Consider the following 20,215-nt stretch of genomic DNA (forward strand, 5'->3'; position numbering starts at 1 on the left):
GAGACAAAATACAAAAATGAGATAACTCCTGACCTCAGGGAGCTTACATCCTACTAAATACAAGATATAGTCAAAATAACATACAGTGATTTGAAGACAAGTGAGTCACGAACAGCTGGGGAAATCAGGGAGGTGGTTCTTGAGTCTTAAAAGGAACTAAAAACCTTTAAGAAGTGGAAGTGAGGAATGAGAGCATTCCAGGCATGGAGGTGAGAGATGGATCTGACATCCAGCATGTAAGGGAAAAGGCTCAAGCTTCCTAACAATAATGTCATGTGTGGAAAATGACAAATAGACCAGACTCTATAAGGGACAACACAGCCCTGGAGACAGATGGGAGCTAGATTTTGAAGGGTTTAAGTGCCAAACAGAGAGAATTGTATTTGTATTTTGTTCCAAAAGATAATGGAGAACCAGTCAAGTTTTTTGAGCAATGGAATGATATGGCTGGACCTGTGCTTTAGGAATATTCATTTGGAGAATTGTTCTAGAGGGGAGGGGAGAGACTAGAGACAGTGAGACCAAGAAGGAGGCTAGAGTGAGGCAGCTAGGTGGTGCAGTGGATAAAGCACCAGCCCTGGATTCAGGAGGACCTGAGTTCAAATCCAGCCTCAGACACTTGACACTTCCTAGCTGTGTGATCCTGGGTAAGTCACTTAACCCTCATTGCCCCCCCCCAAAGAAGGAGGAGGCTAGAGCAATAGAAAGAGTAGGAGCCTGCACCAGGGTGTAAGTAAAGCGAGGAAGAGATATTGAGGAGGTAGAATCCATAAAACCTGGCAAGTGATTGGTTACAAGGGCTGAGAGGGAGAAGAGTCGAAGATGATTTTAAGGTTGCCAACCCGTGGGACTGGAAAGGATGGTGGTACCCTTGGTGGATATTGAGGTGTTAGGAAGAAAGATGGGTTTTTGTTATTCGGTAGTTCCTCAGTCACGTCCGACTCTTCATGACCCCATCCAGGGTTTTCTTGTCTAAGATACTGGAGTGGTTTGCCATTTCCTTCTGCAGTTCATTTTACAGATGAGGAAATGGAGGCAAACAGGGTGAAGTGACTTGCCCAGGGTCACACAGCTAGTGTCTGAGGCCAGATTTGAACTCAGGAAGATGAATCTTCCTGACTCCAGGCCTGGCACTCAATCTGCTGAGCCACCTAGCTGCCCATAAAGGTGGGTTTAGGAAGGATAATGGGCTCTCTTTCGGTGTGAGTTTGAGATGCTTATGGGACATCCAAGTGGAGAGATATCCAGAAGGCCACTAAAGACATAAGTCATGAGCTCAGCAAAGATGTGAGAATGGGATTATGAAGGTTTGGGAGTTATCTGTAGAAAGATGATAGAAGACCCTGTGGGAGCTGAGAGGATCAGCAAGAAGCTAAGAACACAGCCTCAAATACACCCATGAATAGGGGGTGGAACATGGATGAAGATCCTTCAGAGGAGATGAAAGTTTGGGTAATAAGAGAACCCAGTGAAGGAAGAGTAGCTAGAAGGATGGGCAGGTGCTCATTGGTGTCATGTGCTACAGAGAGGTCAAGAAAGGTAAAAAATTTTTTTAAAAAGGCCCATTGGCTTTACAATAAAGAGATCGTTGGTGGGGGCAGCTAGGTGGTGCAGTAGATAAAGCATTGGTCCTGGATTAGGGAGGACCTGAATTCAAATCTAGCCTCAGACACTTGACACTAGCTGTGTGACCCTGGACAAGTCACTTAACCCTCATTGCCCCTCAAAAAAAAAACAAAAAAAAGAGGGGGGGGCAGCTAGGTGGCGCAGTGGATAAAGCACCGGCCCTGAATTCAGGAGTATCTGAGTTCAAATCTGGCCTCAGACACTTGACACTTACTAGCTGTGTGACCCTGGGCAAGTCACTTAACCCCCATTGCCCTGCAAAAAGAGAGAGAGAGAGAGAGAGAGAGAGAGAGAGAGAGAGAGAGAGAGCTCATTGGTGAAGTGGTGGGAATGAAAGCCAGATTGCAAATGCAAATTAAAAACAACTCTAAGGTATCACCTCACACCTATCAGAGGGCAAATATAATCAAAAAAGGGAAATATCGGATGTTGGAGGACAGCTGCAGAATACAAGCGGGAGGTGAAAAGTAGGATATAGACAATTTTTTGTTTTTAAGTCATTTGACTCCGAAAGGGGAGAGATGTGTCCCAATCATTTGAGGAGATGGTCGTGTCGACTGAAGGGGTTTTTTTGGTTTGTTGTTTAAGGATGAGAGCTTGGCATTTTGGAGGGCAGCACACAAAGGGCCACTGCATAAGGAGAGATTGAAAATAAGAACGAGGGAGGGATGATCAAAGGATTGAATTGTTGGAAGGGAGAGGAGGAGATGGATCAGGGGCACACATGGAGCTCTGGGCATTGGCTGGAGGAGCCTCCTTCGACTTTGAGATGGGAGCAAAAAAAGCAGAGCCTGGGGGAGGGGTGATTTGGAAGCTGGGAATGGGAACGGAGCCGGAGCTGGGGACAAATGGTCTAGATTTTCCTAGCCATCCCCTAAAGCACTGGCATGAACCCAGCCTTTGCCAAAGTAGACACCCAATAAATGCTTTGGGGTTTGTATTGCCTTATCTTTACTACTTGCTAGAAGTTGAAAATAGGGGGAAACTTTCACTTTTCCCCCATAGTAGGGCTCTGAGGGATTGTTAAGGAATTGATGAGTCCAAGGGTAGGGTATTTCCTTTCTCAGGAAGTTTCTGTGAACACAGTGTCAAGAAGACTTTCCCCTGGTCAGATGACATGATAATAATGATAATAGCTAACATTTATATAGCACTTTAGAGTTTAATGTATATTATCTCATCGGGATGGGGAAATAGAAACCAGTATTCTCTGAAATGAAGGATTTGGCTTTTGGTCCAGGGAAGATAGTTGAGTCTCTTAACTTGAATTTTAAAACTTCAAATAGTTCACCCCCCACTCTTGTTTCATTCCACTAATTCTTACTCCTCTGTGGAATGTGATTTTTTCCTTCCTTCCTTCCTTCCTTTCTTTTCTTTCTTCCTTTCTTCTTTCCTTTCTTTCTTTTCTTTCTTCCTTTCTTCCTTTCTTTCTTTTGTCTGTGATTTCTTCAAACACCCAGTGTGGAAAGCCCCTCCATAGATGCAGTTAGCAACTAGTCTGTGAAGTCTTAGGGCCTTGTCCATCGTCACACCTCAGGATGAATCTGTCCAAGGGAGGACTTGAACCCCTGTGTCTTCCTGACTTCAAGGCTGGCCCTCTGGTTCATACCATTTTGCTTCTCTTAAGTTAAAGGGTTTGAACTCTCCTTTATCATCTCAGCCAAAGCTCTAGTGAGAAACGAGATTTAGACTACACAGTTGGGGACCCCAGAGATGAAACGGAAGTTGTCATGGAGACCCTGCTTTTGTGTGTGTGCCCCATCACCATTTACTGTGACTGCATGACCCTCTGCTATGCCGGCCATAGAAGGGTCAGGCCTGCCTCTGAATTCCCAATAATACTCTTGGGCAGAAAGTCAGCTCTGCCCGTCATGGAGTCCCCCGAGGCTTATTGTCTGTTATTCATCTCTGTGATTACTAACCCCCAGGGACAGGGTTAGCAGACGTTGCTGAAGGCTCCCTTTTGCCATCTATCATACTTTCCCCAGGTGTTGGTGTATTGTATTAACTCCTTCATGCTTTCCCAGTCCCGGTGCTTGTTATTCAGATTTGTTCAGTCGCTTTGTGACCCCATTTAGGGGTTTTCTTGGCAGAGAGACGGGAGTGGTTTGTCATTTCTTCTCCAGTTTAATTTACAGATTAGGAAACTGAGGCAAACAGGGTTAAATGACTTGCTCAGCATCACACAAGCTAATAAGTGTCTGAGGCTAGATTTGAACTCAGGAACATGAGTCTTGCTGACTCTAGACCTAGGGCTCTATGCACTGTGGCGCCACCTGCACCAGCTACTGTTTCTAGAAAATAATTGTGGATTCACATCGTGCCTCTGTCACTTGCTAGGTGTGTGACCTCTGGATAAGTCACTGCTCCTCTCCAGTCTGTTTCCTCATCAGAACAACAAGGGAGTTGGATTAGATAATACCTAAGGTCCCTTCCAGTGTTGCATCGATGCTCCTATGACCCCTCAGCCTAACCCTGCCTATCTACACTGATGTCCTGTTTTTCCCCTCCAATCTCAGCGTTGTATGGTAGACATCCCCACATACATTTCTTCCAAACTTAGGCTCATTCCCCTTAAAGGATAGATTGTTCAATAAGCATTTATTAAGTGCCTACTGTGTGCAAGGCACAGGAGATTTTTTTTTTGCAGGGGTGATTTTATCAGTGTGAGGTAAGGCCATTCCAAATGTATAATCTATATAGTCTTGGAGACAGCAGCTAGGTGCTGCAGTGGGTAGAGCCCTGAGACTAGAGTCACGAAGACCTTAATTCAAATCCAGCCTCAGACACTAGCTGTGTGACCCTGGGCAAGTCACTTAACCTCTGTTTGCCTTCAGAGGAGGAAACGGCAATGCATGACAGTATCTTTGCCAAGAAAACCCTATGGACAGTATGGTCCAGGAGTTCCAAGAGTCTTGACAGGACCGAACAACAAAAGTCTGGGACCCTGAGAGGTTCTGTGACTTGTCAGGATCACGGAGATATTCTGTGTGAAGAGGCAGGTCTCAAACCCAGGTCTCCTAGATTGCAAAGCCAGCTTGTTCCCTCTCAGCCAGGCCCATGTTTCCTGGGCTATGGGGATTCGAGGATTAAAAACCCAAGAACCCCTTTCTTCAGGGAGCACAAGTTCTTGAGGGAGGGGAGAGCGCGGTGTGGTCTGTCGGATACAAAGTAGATAGAGAGGGATGGAGAAAGAGGGGAGAGCCAAACAGCATGGGAACCTTGCAAGAGGGTGAGAACGGTGTCAGCTGGGGGAATGGGGCGGGGTGCAGAAGAGGGGGGGGTGAGAAGTCTTAGGAGCACCTGAGCCGAGCCCAGCCCGGAGAAAAGGCTGCAAAGTCGGAAGTTGCCAACATATTCCTCCAGGGGACTTGAACCTTGGAGCAGGAGGTGGAACAGGAGTCTGAGACTCTTGGGCGTCCTGATGCCCAGCTCCGGTCCGGGGGCGGGGTGGGGGGGTTGGGGTCATTAGGGAGACTTGTATAGGATCTGGGATTTCTTAATTGCTGCAGGTCACCGGGGAGGGATCAGCACAGGCACCCTTTCTGACTTGCCTGTAAAGCTGTGAACAGTGAGCGGGAGCAGAGGACTAGGAGGCTGTAGAGTGACTTGCCCACGGTCACACAGCCACGTGCAGATGGTGGGGCTCGGACTTCCTCTTGGTGGCCCGTTAGGCCCCACTGACTCAAGTCATTTGTTTAACTATAGCACAGAATAGGAGAGGAGGCCGGCCGTTGTGTGCTGGGGATCCTGCCGGGAGCAGCAGCAAGAGCTTGGGACAGGGGGGAGCGGTGTGTGCTCATGCTTGGCTGGGGACCGGGGGCAAGAGCCGAGGGTGGGGAAGGAAGAGGGGGAAGGAGGGGGATTGGGGGGGGGGTGGCAAGGAATGGCCCCGCCCCTGCCCCAGCCCCCTCCCCCGGGGCGGGGCGCGGGGGTTGGGGGGAAGGGGGATCCACGCGCCCCTCCCCTGCGCGTACTGTCCCACACTCGCTCCCGGGGTGTGCGGGGGCCGGCCGGCCGGGCGGCGGGACCTGGACCAGATGAATGGGGGGGGGGGCGAGTGACCCTGGCAGGGCCCTTTGTTCCCGCCCAGGCAGGAGCTGGGGCACAGAGCCGTTCACACGCCATCGCAGGGCATCCTGCTGGGCACGCTGGGGAAGGGGCACTGCAGCTGGTCATGGGACTTGGCCGGGGGGATCGCTCCCGACTCAATAGCCCTACCCAGCGGGGTCTGGCTGGGGCTGGAGGGGGAGGGGCCGTCTCCCCCCAGTCCCTCCCCGCCTCTGACCCCCCCATTCCCGCCTGGGGATTGGAAGTGTCTCTGGCCCCTCCCCCCAGCCGCCCTTGCCCCCACAGGTAGCTGACTTCCAAGCTGCTTCCCTTTGGATCTGGCCGTGGGAACCCTTGGAACTTAGTGCCCCGTTCTGAGCCGGGGGCGGGGGGCACAGGGTGGGAGACGAGGGACGGGGAGATCCTGGCACAAAAGGAGGGGGTGGAACCCCGTCGGGCCACTGACATTGCCTAGGTTCCTAGATCTACATCTGGAAGGGCCCCCAACCCTCTCATTTTACGGACGAGAAAACTGAGGCCGGGGGAGGGCTCACATAGCCCCTCCCTCTGTAGAACCATGGATTTAAAGCTGTAAGGGACCTTCTCTAAGTCCTAGGATCATACTGACCTCACTTTATAGAAAAAGAAACTGAGGCCTTAGAGGTTCTCTGAACTTGCCTGAATTCCCATAGATGGTACATGGAAGACTAGATTCAGACCCAGACCTCCTAAATCGTGGCTTCCTGCCTCTGAGACCCTGAGCAAGTCATCCAGACCTCTCTGAGCCTAACTTCCCTCCATCTGTAAAGTGAGAGGCTTGTATTAGATAATCCCCAAATTCTAGATCTGGGATTCGTAGTCATTCTCATCATCATAACAATAGCTGGTGTTTATATTGAAATGAAAAGTTTGCAAAGTTCTTCTGTGATCTCATTTAAAGCAGTTCTTTCCACTGCACACATCCTTTGGGATTTGGGCTGCCAGGGGCCTCAGAGACCCTCTGGCCCAGCCCCCTGAAACAACTTGTCCACGGTCCCCTGGGTAGGTAAAGCCAGAATTCCGATCTAGGCGTGATTCCTAATCCCTTTCCATGGTGCTTCAGGAAATTCCATCAATTTTCGCCCTCCTCTACGTCCCTGTTCGGCCTGTTTTGTTTGCAGATTAAGGCACTCGATATGAACAGTAAAGTTTTAGGACTAGAACTGGGTGACCCCCGCAAAACCCCACCCCTCCACTTGCTTACCTCTTCCCAAGAAGGCAACCCCATACCTGGCAGCTGAAGGGTCAGGAGGGCAGTTAGGTCCCCTGAACTCTTTATCACTGAGAGATTGCAGACATACTAAGGCCTCACAGAAGAGTAACTTTGGTCAGCTGCTGGCACTCTAGTCAGCAGGGATTTTCCCGACAATTCTAAGTCGTGGCAGGGGAGGGGAGGCCTCCCCCACCCCCAAGACCCCCAAAAACACAGATCCAAATCTGATGGGGGGGGGCTGAGCTTGGGATGTCTGAAGAAGCTCCATGCCCTGAGCTCTATCATTCCCTTTCACCGTCTTCTCTCTCTTTCCAGGCCTGGCCAGCAGTCCTGACTGTGTATGTGGCCGAAGCCACTTCACATGTGCGGTGAGCGCCCTGGGGGAGTGCACCTGTATACCAGCTCAGTGGCAATGTGATGGTGACAATGACTGCGGGGACCACAGCGACGAGGATGGCTGTAGTAAGAGCCCCCCCACCCCCACCCCGCGCGCCTCCCCAGTACAGGGAGGAAGCCATAATGGGAATGATGGGAACCATTCCACCAAAGCACCACAGCCACTGTGTTAGACTCTGGGCGTACAAATACAAAATGAAAAAGTGCCCGCCCCCAGGAAGCTTATACTCCACCTGGGGAGACAACACACGTGTGAAATAGAAAACAAATTAGGAGGTAGTTGTTAGATCACCCTGCTACTGGAAATGATTTAAAGTTGAAAAGGGCATTTTGCCTACATTTTCTCCCTCCGTTGTACTTCTGCAGATCTAGCCTGACATCCCTTCCTCTTTGTTGGTAATTCATAAGACGTCTGTCTTTTGAGAAAGAGGAACAGGTGAACCTGCAATGATCGACTAGTAAGCTCGATACTGCTTCTTGGCAAAATTCTAGAATCTACTCTCAGACAGGGTTTGTAAACAGAAGAAAGAGTACCCACCTGAAAAGTATCAGTGCCAGGATTTGAACCCAGGTCTTCCTGCCTCCAAGACCAGCGTTCTATCAACAATGCCACAATACTTTTACTTTTCATGTGTGTCTACATCGGTGACTAAGCAGTTCAATGGATGGTACTGGGCTTGAAATTGGCAAGACCCTAAATCAAATCCTACCCCAGGGGGCAGCTAGGTGGCGCAGTGGAAAGAGCACCGGCCCTGGATTCAGGAGGACCTGAGTTCAAATTTGGCCTCAGACACTTGACACTTACTAGCTGTGTGACCCTGGACAAGTCACATTGCCCCACAAAAAAAAATTTTTAAATTTAAAAAATCCTACCCTAGATACCTCTGGGCTGTGTGGCCCTGTGGAAGTCACTTGATCTCTCTGTGCCTGTTTCCCCATCTATAAAATGAGGATAATAATAGCACCTCCTTCACAGGGTTGTTATAAGGATCATAAGAGTTAACATATAAAGGATACCTTTTAGCACATCCTCTTGTGCTCTATAACTGCTGGTTATCATTATCATTATTATGCATATAGATATTGATTTCTTTTCTAAATTGGGAGAAGGCCAATTGCCTGAGAGGTTCCCCCCCCCCCCCAGCACCTGCTGTAAACATCCTGGCCCTCCCAGTTAGCACCTGTACCCTGTGGACTGGCCTGCCTTGTTCTGTGGATCCAGGGGTGACATTCCTAACTCACTTTGGGTGCTTTGAGGCGTGTTCCCCAGGCTTGTTACATGTCCTCTGCGGCTCATTCTCACTTACGACCAGAAGCAGGAATTAGCAGGGTTGGCTGGAGGGCTTGGGGGATACAGTCTGTGACCTTGAGCAGAGTTTTCCTCCATCTGAAGTTAATTGGCCCTGATGGGGATTGAACCTGCAACCTTGGCCTCATTAACACCCATTCTATCCAGTTGAGCTAACTAGCCCGGACAAGGTACTCACTACATATCAGCAACATGCATTACCAAAGAGGAAAGCTGGGGGAGGGGGGGGGAGAGACATTTCCTTTTCTTTTTTTTTTTCCTTTCTCTTATTCCTTCTTAATTTCCTTAAGGTTTTAATTGCCCAGCATTGGCCTTCTAAGAATCAGATAGCTAAAGTTGGAAGGGCTTCAGAGGCCACATAGTCTGACCCCTACATTTTTTGTTTGTTTGTTTGTTTTTGGTGAGGCAATGGGGGTTAAGTGACTTGCCTAGGGTCACACAGCTAGTAAGTGTCAAGTGTCTGAGACCAGATTTGAACTCAGGTCCTCCTGAATCCAGGGCCCGTGCTTTAACCACTGCACCATCTAGCTGCCCCTACAAGTACTTTTATGCCCATTATACAGATGAGGGACCTGCACAGCCTTCAGTCACACAGCTTGTAAAGGGCGAGGGTCAGGCTGAGCAAGCATGCTAGACTCACCTGTCCTTCCTTTCCCCTGGGGCTCAGTGCTTCCCACCTGTTCCCCTCTGGATTTTCACTGTGACAATGGGAAATGCATCCGGCGATCCTGGGTGTGTGATGGTGACAACGACTGTGAAGATGACTCCGATGAACAGGACTGTCGTAAGTGATGTTTGAGGGCAGGGCTGGGGGAGGATTACGCAGGTCTCTGGCTCAGTTGCCCTGGCACACCAGAAGTATGACCACTGCCCCGCTGGGATGCCCCCAAGTTTTCCTCTCTGTCTCCAGCGCCAGGCAGAAAGCATCCCCCAGTGAAACAGCACATGACACCTGGCTCGGTGGGCCCTGAAAGCTTGGTCTCACCTGGTTCTCTAAAGCAATCTGACCTCTCTGTCTTGTTTTCACAGCTCCTCGAGAGTGTGAGGAAGATGAGTTCCCCTGTCAGAATGGCTACTGCATTCGAAGCCTGTGGCATTGTGATGGAGACAATGATTGCGGGGACAACAGTGACGAGCAGTGTGGTGAGTGGGAGACATCACAGTGTGAGAAGGAGAGCAATGAATTTGGAGTCAGGGACGCATGTTTGAATCCCGGCTCTTCTGTGTGTGAGAGACCTTGGACAAGACACTTGTCTGGGCCTCACTTTCCTATCTGTAATATGAAGGGGGTTGGGCTAGGTCCTTTCCGGCTTTGAGTCCTATGGCGTTCCATCTTGGCCCCAAAGAAGAGCAATAAACATTATTAATGGCCTACTATGTGCCAGGTACTGTGCAAAGCACTGGGGGTGAGGAAATGCCCTTCCTCTCTTCCCTTGAAGAAGTGAGGGGTCTGTGGGTGTAGAAGGTTGTATATCTTGTCACTCATGGTCACTGGTCAACTGTTTGCTCAACAGTTTCTCTTTGTTACAAGGGAAGGCTTACTGGTTTGTGGGGAGAGAGAACGGCAGATATAGAAGCTGGCTGTGATGTAAAGAATAAAAAGCATGAATAAAACCTTAATTTCACAATAAACTCAGGGGACTCGGGAAAGAATATGAGATAGCAGAGGAGCTGAAGGCAGCATTCAATGATCCCAGGCAATGCTTGAAACCATTTATTTCTTCATCCAACAAATATTTTACGTACCTACTATGCACAAGATCCTGGCCACCATAATGTGAACACAAGGAGAATAAAGTCCAGGAGGGCTGGACTGAGTTATGAAGGTGCCCCAAAGACTAGAGTCAGAGCTTGTTTTAGCATTTTGTCTTTCTTTTGGGATTCACTCTAGGATTTACAGGGTCTGAGGAATCCCCAGGGAGTGTAAGTCTGGGAGTCAGGATGGCTTTGACATCAGATCCCTTCTCCATAGCTGGAAAGCTTTTTTCTGCCCTGAGAAGCTCCCCAAGGCAGGACTAACCGGCTGCTCTCTCCCCAGACATGCGCAAGTGCTCTGAAAAGGAATTCCGCTGTAGTGATGGCAGCTGTATCGCAGAGCATTGGTACTGTGACGGTGACACGGATTGTAAAGATGGCTCTGACGAGGAGAGCTGCCGTGAGTACCTTTGGCCCCAGAGGCAACCGTGATGGGACATGGGTCAGGGAGTGGGTACCACCCCATGGGCATAAGTGCCAGGCCTATGGCTGAGCACACATTGGGTGGGGGAAGGCGAGTCTTCTGGAGGTCATCCAAATAATAACTCATGGAACTTTAGAGATAAGGAAACTGAGGTTCTGTGAGGTTAAGGGAATTGACCTTGTACACACAGTTAGTTAAGTGTCTGAGACAGGATTTGAATTCAGGTCTCCTGAATCCCAAGTCCAACACTCTCTCTACCACACTGCCCCTCAAGTAACTGTTGCTAGACTGGAGAGATGTTGGACAACCCCCTTTAAGTGAATAATGAGGCCTCACCTTTCTTACCCATCTGACTGAAGTATCCTGATGGGAATTCTATGAGATCTGAGTTGGGGCTGTCACCATGCATGATACCCTTCCACTCCAAGGAGCTAATGTCTACTCCAACTGTTGACATTGAGCACCTACTATGTGAAAGTCACTGTGATAAGTACACAAAGGTGAATCATAAAATAGTCCCTGCCCCCAAGAAGCTTCCGTTCTATAGGGGGAAAGGGATACAACATGTATATTGGTGTGTGTGTGTGTGTATGTGTGTGTGTGTGTGTGTGTGTGTAGAGAGTGTGAGCAAGAGATCTATAGATATAGATATGTATGTATAGACATTGATATCTATCATCTATCTACACCCCTACCCCCTATCCCCCCATCCATCTATGCATCCATCTATCTGTACGTACATACTTGGTCTGGTATAAAAAAATACATATAGATATAAATATATATAAACATACATACAGATATATATATATATTTTTTTTTTTTGCAGGGCAATTAGGGTTAAGTGACTTGCCCAGTGTCACACAGCTAGTGTCACGTGTCTGAGGCTGGATTTGAACTCAGGTCCTCCTGAATCCAGGGCCTGTGCTTTATCCACTGTGCCACCTAGCTGCCCCGTAGATAATTATTTATGAAGAGAGCATTAACTGTTAGGGGACAAGGAAAGGCTTCCCTCAGGGGGTTGCCCATGAGTTGAACACTGAAGGAACTCCAGGATTCTAAGAAGTAGGGATAGGGGGAGCAGCTAGGTGGCGCAGTGGGTAAAGCACTGGCCCTGGATTCAGGAGTACCTGAGTTCAAATCCGGCCTCAGACAGTTAACACTTACTAGCTGTGTGACCCTGGGCAAGTCACTTAACCCCCATTGACCCGCAAAAAAAAAAAAAAAAGAAGAAGTAGGGATAAGGATTGAGTGCATTTCAGGCACTTATACAAAGACATGGAAGCAGATCAGTCACTGAGCATGTATTCAGCAAGAAGAACAGTCTTTGCTCTCAATGGGCTTATGTTCTACTAGACAAAAACAACATGTGCACAGAGGAGTTAATATAACAGGATTTATGCAAAATCAACACAGAGTGATTTTTTTCACTGGGGAGGCATAGGAAAAGATCTCTTAAAGGAAGCAGCGTTTGAGCTGAGCCTTGAGCGGAGTCAGGGCCTGGAATGCCAAGGCCTGAGTCTGTTCCCCCTTGTCTGTCTCATCAGCCTCAGCAGTTCCCGCACCCCCCTGCAGCCTGGAGGAATTCCAGTGCGCCTATGGCCGATGCATCCTGGACATCTACCACTGTGATGGGGATGACGACTGTGGGGACTGGTCCGACGAGTCCGACTGCTGTGAGTGCCCTTTGGCGGGAGGCAAGGGTGTTGGAAAGTTTCTGGGATGACTAGGTGACAAGTGATGAGTCGGGCAGGGCAGTCCTAGGGAGGAGTCTGAATTCTAGGCAGCCTTCTTAGGGGTTAATAGCCACTCTTTCTCCCGGTCACTCATTTATTTGTTCATTTACAATCCTTCTTGTCGGTTCACAAATATTTCTGCTGCCTTCTCTGTACGCAAGGCCCCATGGAGGGCCGGGGACCAGAGCCTAGCTTTCTGAAGAAGTGGGTCACAGGGGTGGCTAGATAGACGCACACGTCACAGCTGTTTACATCCTTTGTGACCTCTGACAAACCACTGAGCCTCCTCGGGCCTCATCTCCCTCATCTTTAAATGAGGGGATTGGATAAGATGACCTCCAAGGCCCCTCCAGCTTGAGATACTGGACCCTTTGAACTGGACGGGAACTCATAATCTTCCATCCTTCTTGCCCAATCGCTACCTAGCCTCCCACCAGCCCTGCCGATCAGGGGAGTTCATGTGTGATAGTGGCCTCTGCATCAATGCTGGCTGGCGCTGTGATGGGGACGCGGACTGTGATGACCAGTCCGATGAGCGCAATTGCAGTGAGTGGGAGAACGGTCCTGGGGGGAAGGGGTGGATTACTGTGGACTAATGGTATAGAGGAGGCCCCAGGGGAGAAGGCCCGGGAGGTGGGGGGTCAGAGACAAGGGACCGGCAGTCAGCCCTGGCCGAGCTCTGGATCAGAGATGGCTCAGGACGTGGGGGAGGTGAGCAGGGGGAGGAAAGTGCTGCCCCCCGACCTGGGCCTTCCTTCTTGCTTTCTCCAGCTACTTCTATGTGCACGGCGGAGCAGTTCCGCTGTAAGTCTGGCCGCTGTGTCCGTTTGTCCTGGCGTTGCGATGGGGAGGACGACTGTTCAGACAACAGTGATGAGGAGAACTGCGAAAACACAGGTCTGGCCCTTAATGAGCACCTGGGGACATGGACAGGGCCAGGAGTCTGCTCTGGCCATATACTCAATAGTTTAGCTTTACCTGGCCTGGTGGGGACCCCCACCCTGTCCCCAAGGGACATGGACCTTGAATTTTGAGCTGGAAGAGAGCTCCGAGGACGTCTTGTCCAGTGTCCTCATTTGACAGATGAGAAAACTGAGGCCCAGGGAAATTAAGTGATTTTCTCGAGGCCATGCAGGTAGGAAGTGTCAGGAAGGAGCTCAGACTCCAAAGCCAACAGTACCAGTATCACGAGTGTTGCTTTCTGCTAACATTTAGGTCTGATGGGGCTGGAGGTGGGGGAGGGCTGTGCTATGTTAGTGAGTGGGTTGATTTCCTTCCTTTTTTTTTTTTTTTTTTTTAGTGAGGCAATGGGGGTTAAGTGACTTGCCCAGGGTCACACAGCTAGTAAGTGTTAAGTGTCTGAGGCTGGATTTGAACTCAGGTCCTCCTGAATCCAGGGCCGGTGCTCTAACCACTGCGCCACCTAGCTGCCCGGTTGATTTCCTTACAAACCATTTTCAGGACGATCTTTCCCCTCGTGCTGAGAGTCCCTTGCCATCCATTCTCTCAAACCCTAATGGAAAGTCTGGGGATTCTGTGTTACCAGATCTGTGCCTTGCTCCGGCGCGCCCAGACTCACCCAAATCCCAGTCCAATTGTGTCTTGCCTTAGAAAGCGACAGGCTCCCATCCTTTCTAACTTTCCCCTCTGCTGCCCCAGCCCCTCCCCTGACCTGTGTTGTCCCTACCTCCCCAGGAAGTCCCCAGTGTGCCTCAGACCAATTCTTGTGTGGGAACGGGCGCTGTATCGGCCAGAGAAAGTTATGTAACGGTGTCAATGATTGTGGAGACAACAGCGATGAGAGTCCCCAGCAGAATTGTCGTGAGTGTCCCCCAGGCTGGGGGGAGGAGTTTTTGAGCTGTGAGTGTAGGAATAGCTAATTCAGCTCTCCCTATACCTTCATCTTACAGATGAAGAAACTGAGTTGCAGAAAGTGGAAGTGATTTAGGAATGTAGATTTAGGTCTGGAAGGGTCTTCAGAAGGCTTATATTCCAATAGCTTCATTTTCTAGATGAAACTGAGGCTCATCCGGGGAAAAGGACATGCCTAAAATCCCGAATGTAGTCAGTGGCAGACATAGAGTTTGAACTGAGATCCTGATGCTAAATCGTGTGTTCACTGGCCCAAGGTCACACCATCAGTAAGTGGGTGTATGAGTCAGAATTTGAATCCCAAACCCAGCCCCCTTCCTATGACACTCACCCTGCCCATCTAGCAGTGCTTCCATTCCTACACAGCTCCCAGGGCTAAAAGGGAACTTCTCTAGGGACTCTCCCAACTGTGGAAGCACCTCTCCGTGATCTAGGTGGAGTGCCAAGCCAGCTCTCCTTAGGGAGCATGTTGGGCTCAGCTCCCATCTCTGACTTGACTGGCACAGGGCCTCGGACGGGTCAGGAGAATTGCAATGTCAACAATGGTGGTTGTGCCCAGAAGTGCCAGATGGTCCGGGGAGCGGTGCAGTGTACCTGTCACACCGGCTACAGACTCCTGGAGGATGGGCGTTCATGCCAGGGTGAGGCAGAACACTTGGAAGGGAAAGGATTCAGTGGGTTGTGAGAGTGACGGGCGGTCCCATTACTTAGATGATGGACTGAGTCCTATGACTTAGAATGCAAGTGGATGGCAGGTGAACATCTGGGCAACCAGTGAATTAAGGTGGAAGTCGGACAGAATGAGAGCTCTCTGACGCATGCCCTTTTCCCATATAGATGTGAACGAGTGTGCGGAGGAGGGCTATTGTAGCCAGGGATGTACTAACAGTGATGGAGCATTCCAGTGTTGGTGCGAGGCTGGCTATGAACTCCGACCTGACCGGCGAAGCTGCAAGGCCCTGGGTAAGGGGAGCTAGGAATGGACTTTGTGTTCAAGGGAGGGTTAAACCTTCCTGTGGCAGTGTGAGTTATCCTCTGGGCCCCGCCTGGTGACCTAACCACCTCTACGATCTTTCAGTCCAATGAAGATTGGTTAAGTACTAACTGTATGTCAGACACTGTGCTATGCATTAGGGGTACCAAGACAGAAATGAAGCAATGCTAACATTCTGTTGGGAGGATACAGTCTGTACACAATTTCAGTGTGGTGAGAGAGGCCTAATGCTTCCTCCTACCTGAGCCAAACCTTGAAGGAAGCACAAGTCAGGAGGGCTCACCTTCCAGGAGTGAGGTATAGATAGTGGGAGCAAAAGCATGGAGGAAAGAGGCAGAAGATGAATGCTGTGCATGGCAAGGAGCTACTGTCCAGTTGGCCTGGGTGATAGCGTGTGCAAGGTACAAAAGGAAAAACTGGGGGAGGGGACTTGAAATATCCAATAATAGTTATAAAAATAATAAGAACAACGCTTTAAGATTTGTAAAACATTCTGCATCTTATCTAAGAGGTAATAGGGAGCCACTTTGGCTTTTTGAGCAGGAGAGTGACAGGGTCAGATCTATATTTAGAGAAAATTGTTCTGGCAGCTGTGTGGAGAATGGATTGGAAAGGCAAGAGAGACTCTGGGTGGGGAGACCATCATTCTGGTGCGAACTAGGGTGGGCCGTGTTAGTGGAGAGTAGGAGAACAGATGAAGTTGAGGCCCTAGCAAGTTAAATGACTTGCCCAAAGCCACATGGATAAGTAGGCATCAGAAATAGGGTTTGAACCCAGGTCCTCTGGCTCCAGATATTGTTGAAGTAATCAGCCCTTTATTTTTTTTTTTAATTTATTTATTTTTGCTGGGCAATGAGGGTTAAGTGACTTGCCCAGGGTCACACGGCTAGTAAGTGTCAAGTGTCTGAGGCCAGATTTGAACTCAGGTACTCCTGAATCCAGGGCCGGTGCTCTATCCACTACGCCACCTAGCTGCCTCCATAATCAGCCCTTTATGAAGATTAACTGGGGCAGCTAGGTGGCACAATGCATAAAACACCGGCCCTGGATTCAGGACACTTAACCCTCATTGCCCTGCGCCAAAAAAAAAAAAAAAGAGAGAGAGAGAGAGATCAACTGAAATGTGGAATGGCTGCTCTTTCAATGAGCGAGGATAAGTGGAAGCACCCCAGGATCTGAGAAAGGTGTTTCCAGTGTGTATCTGTAGCTGAAATCTACTTGCCTCTCCTCCTGCCTTGAGGTTTCAAGCAGAGGCTTTGGGCCCCGTGCTCTTGTGGGAAGGGTTCCCATCTGATGGGCCTGGAAGGCTAAAGTGGGTTTGTGAGTCAAGGGACAGACCTGGAGCCTGGGCTCAGGCCCTGTCTCTCTGCTGTGTCCCAGGGCCAGAGCCCGTGCTGCTTTTCGCCAATCGAATTGACATCCGGCAGGTGCTGCCGCACCGCTCTGAGTATACGTTGTTACTCAACAACCTGGAGAATGCCATTGCTCTTGACTTCCACCACCGGCGGGAGCTTGTCTTCTGGTCAGATGTGACCCTGGACCGCATCCTGCGAGCCAACCTCAACGGCAGCAATGTGGAGGAGGTGGTGTCTACAGGCCTGGAAAGCCCAGGTAAGGAGAGTCGAGCCCCAGGGTGAGTGGAAAATCACCAGGAGGGAACAGAATGGTGCAGCAGAGTACCTGACGTGAGAGCTGGGACGTCCTGTAGAACAAGAAGCTGAGATTCCACCTAGAACTGGAGGGCGAAGTAGCCAGAATAGAAAGATGGGAGGGGCGTGGGAACATGGGCTGGATTCCCTTGGTCCTCAAGCACTCCCTCCTTCTTTATACCTCACCAGGGGGGCTGGCTGTCGACTGGCTTCACGACAAGCTGTACTGGACAGACTCGGGCACCTCTAGGATTGAGGTGGCCAACTTGGATGGTGCCCATCGGAAGGTGTTACTGTGGCAGAACCTGGAGAAACCCCGGGCCATTGCCCTGCACCCCATGGAGGGGTGAGTGAGAGCGTCAGGCCCTGGGCTTCTGTCAACCCACCCCCACCTGTTAGCCACTCCATGCAGAGCAGTGGCATTGGGTCATGTCTTCCTGGGTGGGGGATTCCCATCTAATGGGCCCGGAGGACTGAACTAGGCTTTCAGGCCAAGAGACAAGGGGCAAGCTGGCTCATGAGCTACTGCTCTCATTCCATCCTGGCAGAGAGAGAGCCTGGAGAAGGGACTTCTTGAAACAGTGACTTTTTTGTACCATAATCCATGGTGGGAGGGAACTAGCCTAAAGGAGCCCACACTCATGAGCCTTCTGGGTGCACTGGCAAAAAGGCTGGGCCTAGAGTCAAGAAGGTTCCACCTTAGGGGCAGCTAGGTGGCGTAGTGGATAAAGCACCGGCCCTGGATTCAGGAGGACCTGAGTTCAAGTCCGGCCTCAGACACTTGACACTAGCTGTGTGACCCTGGGCAAGTCACTTAACCCCAATTGCCTCACACACACACAAAAAAAGATTCCACCTTAGATTCTGTGTGACTTTGGACAAGTTACTTAACTCCTCTTAGCCAAATGTCTCCTCATCGTAAAAATGATAGATTTGGGACTAGAAAGGACCTTGAAAGTCATCAAGTCCAATCCCATCACTTTACAGACTAGGCCCGGAGAGGTTAAGTTACTTGTGCGAGTTTACATGTCTAGAACATTTCTGATACAGGATTCAAACCCAGGTCTTCTGGACTCTTCCTCAAGTCTAATGCTCTTTGCTCTCCACTGATGATGTCAAATTCACCATCTGCAGCCCACAAAATTTCTGAGTACAGCCCAAACCATATTAAAATGTAATTGACCTTGGGCAAGTAACTTAACCCCCATTGCCCCCCCCAAAATGTAATTGGGGGCATCTAGGTAGCACAGTAAATAGAGTGCCAGCCTTGGAGTCAGGAGGACCTGGGTTCAAATGCGGCCTCAGGCACTTAACACTTACTAGCTGTGTGACCCTGGGCAAGTCACTTAACCCTGATTGCCTCACCAAAAAAAAAAAATGTAATTAGGAAATATTTAGCTAAGTATAAATATAATAAAACATAGATAATGTTAATTTGTGGCTTTCTAAGTCAATATATGACCTACAAGGATCCTTATGTACAATTTGGTGGCTTCTGATTCTATTTGAGTTTGAAACCTCTGTCCTACATCCCACTGGTAAGGGACAAATGAGATAAAATCACTTGACAAACCTTATAGTAAAATGTAAATGTAATTGTTACTATTATTGTAACCATTAGGAAGGAATAAATATTGGGTTTATATTTTTTAAATAAAAGTATTTTATTATTTTCCAGTTACATGTAGAGATAGTTTTCAACATTTGTTTATATAAGATTTCCAATTTCACATTTTTCTCCCTCCCTCCCCCCTCCCCTAGACAGCAGGTAATCTGATATATATATATATATATATATATATATATATATATACATATATATATAAAATAACATTAAACACATTTCTGCATTAGTCATGTTATAAGAGAAGTTGGATTTATATTTTCATTGGTATAAGGAACTCCCAGATGAGGACGTTCCCTCTACCTGTGTAGGTTGGCACTTTTATGTAAATTATTGTCTCAGAGCCCTGCTATTTAGAGCACTGACCTTGCCCGCATTCCTCCATACAGTCCGTAAGAGGCAGGATTTGAATCCATATCTTCCAGACTCCGAGGCTCGCCAACTCTACTACAACATGATGCCGTCCTTTCTGTCATTACTGCCAATAATCTTAGAATAATGGCAAATACCTCATGGGCACTGAGTGAGATGTTGATTGAATAAATACTGTCGTTATTCATGATTTTACCCTCTCTCCTTGGGAAGTGGGCACAGACTCTACTCATGTCTCGGCTGCCTTTCTTCCATTTCTAGTACCATTTATTGGACAGACTGGGGCAATACCCCTCGCATTGAGGCCTCCAGCATGGATGGTTCAGGGCGGCGCATCATTGCTGATACCCACCTTTTTTGGCCCAATGGGCTCACAATTGACTATGCTGGACACCGAATGTACTGGGTGGATGCCAAGCACCACGTCATTGAGCGAGCTGACCTCGATGGAAGTAATCGCAAAGCTGTCATTAGCCAGGGTGAGACCTCCTACCTACTTCCTTTCACTTTCCTTCCTTCTATCTCCCTGGGCTCCAGTCTCATACTATCATAGAATCAGAGCTGGAAGGGACTTTGAAGATGATGGAGTCCAGCCCTCATTTTACAGGTGAGGAAATTAAAGCTTGGAGTAGTTACAGTGACTTGCTCAGGGCCACACAGCTAGTAAGTGGAAATTTGAATCCAGGACTTCCTGAGTCCAAGTCAGTCAGTCAATCAACAAGCATTTATTAAGTGCTTACCAGGTGTGTGTTAGAGCCAGCTCATATTGGAGCTGATTGTTAAATTTTCACCTCAGACCCTTAACTAGCTGTGTGACCCTGAGCAAGTCACTTAACCCCAATTGCCTCACTAAAAACAAAACAAAAAAAACAATGAAGATTGAACTTAAAAATGTTTCTCATGTGTATACATATATATGTGTCATGGATAGATAGATAGATAGATAGATAGATAGATAGATAGATAGATAGATAGATAGATAGATAGATATAGATGATGCATTTCTTTTCCTTCTGAGAGCTGGTTGTTAAATATTCGCCAGCAAGCACACCACGGGGCTTCCCATGAACCAGGTAGCAGACACTGGGATAAGCCCTGTGGTTATATAGAAAGGCAAAAATTCCCTTGAGATGATAACTGACACCATATTTTCTCT

The 20,215-nt window shown here is 48.9% G+C and overlaps 1 protein-coding gene across 1 annotated transcript in view; it reads left to right on the forward strand.

Moving 5' to 3' along the window:
* LRP4 (LDL receptor related protein 4) overlaps positions 1 to 20,215 on the forward strand; it is a 68,005-nt gene that overhangs the window by 13,751 nt on the left and 34,039 nt on the right. Inside the window, exons 2-14 of the mRNA XM_043970889.1 lie at positions 7,244 to 7,390; positions 9,301 to 9,417; positions 9,663 to 9,776; positions 10,672 to 10,788; positions 12,360 to 12,488; positions 12,975 to 13,094; positions 13,320 to 13,445; positions 14,244 to 14,369; positions 14,927 to 15,061; positions 15,258 to 15,383; positions 16,795 to 17,025; positions 17,253 to 17,409; positions 19,321 to 19,538. Coding sequence (XP_043826824.1) covers positions 7,244 to 7,390; positions 9,301 to 9,417; positions 9,663 to 9,776; positions 10,672 to 10,788; positions 12,360 to 12,488; positions 12,975 to 13,094; positions 13,320 to 13,445; positions 14,244 to 14,369; positions 14,927 to 15,061; positions 15,258 to 15,383; positions 16,795 to 17,025; positions 17,253 to 17,409; positions 19,321 to 19,538 — 1,863 coding nt within the window. The remainder of the gene's footprint in view (positions 1 to 7,243; positions 7,391 to 9,300; positions 9,418 to 9,662; positions 9,777 to 10,671; positions 10,789 to 12,359; positions 12,489 to 12,974; positions 13,095 to 13,319; positions 13,446 to 14,243; positions 14,370 to 14,926; positions 15,062 to 15,257; positions 15,384 to 16,794; positions 17,026 to 17,252; positions 17,410 to 19,320; positions 19,539 to 20,215) is intronic.

The sequence above is a fragment of the Dromiciops gliroides genome, chromosome 6 (assembly GCF_019393635.1).
Source record: "Dromiciops gliroides isolate mDroGli1 chromosome 6, mDroGli1.pri, whole genome shotgun sequence".
Taxonomy (NCBI): domain Eukaryota; kingdom Metazoa; phylum Chordata; class Mammalia; order Microbiotheria; family Microbiotheriidae; genus Dromiciops; species Dromiciops gliroides.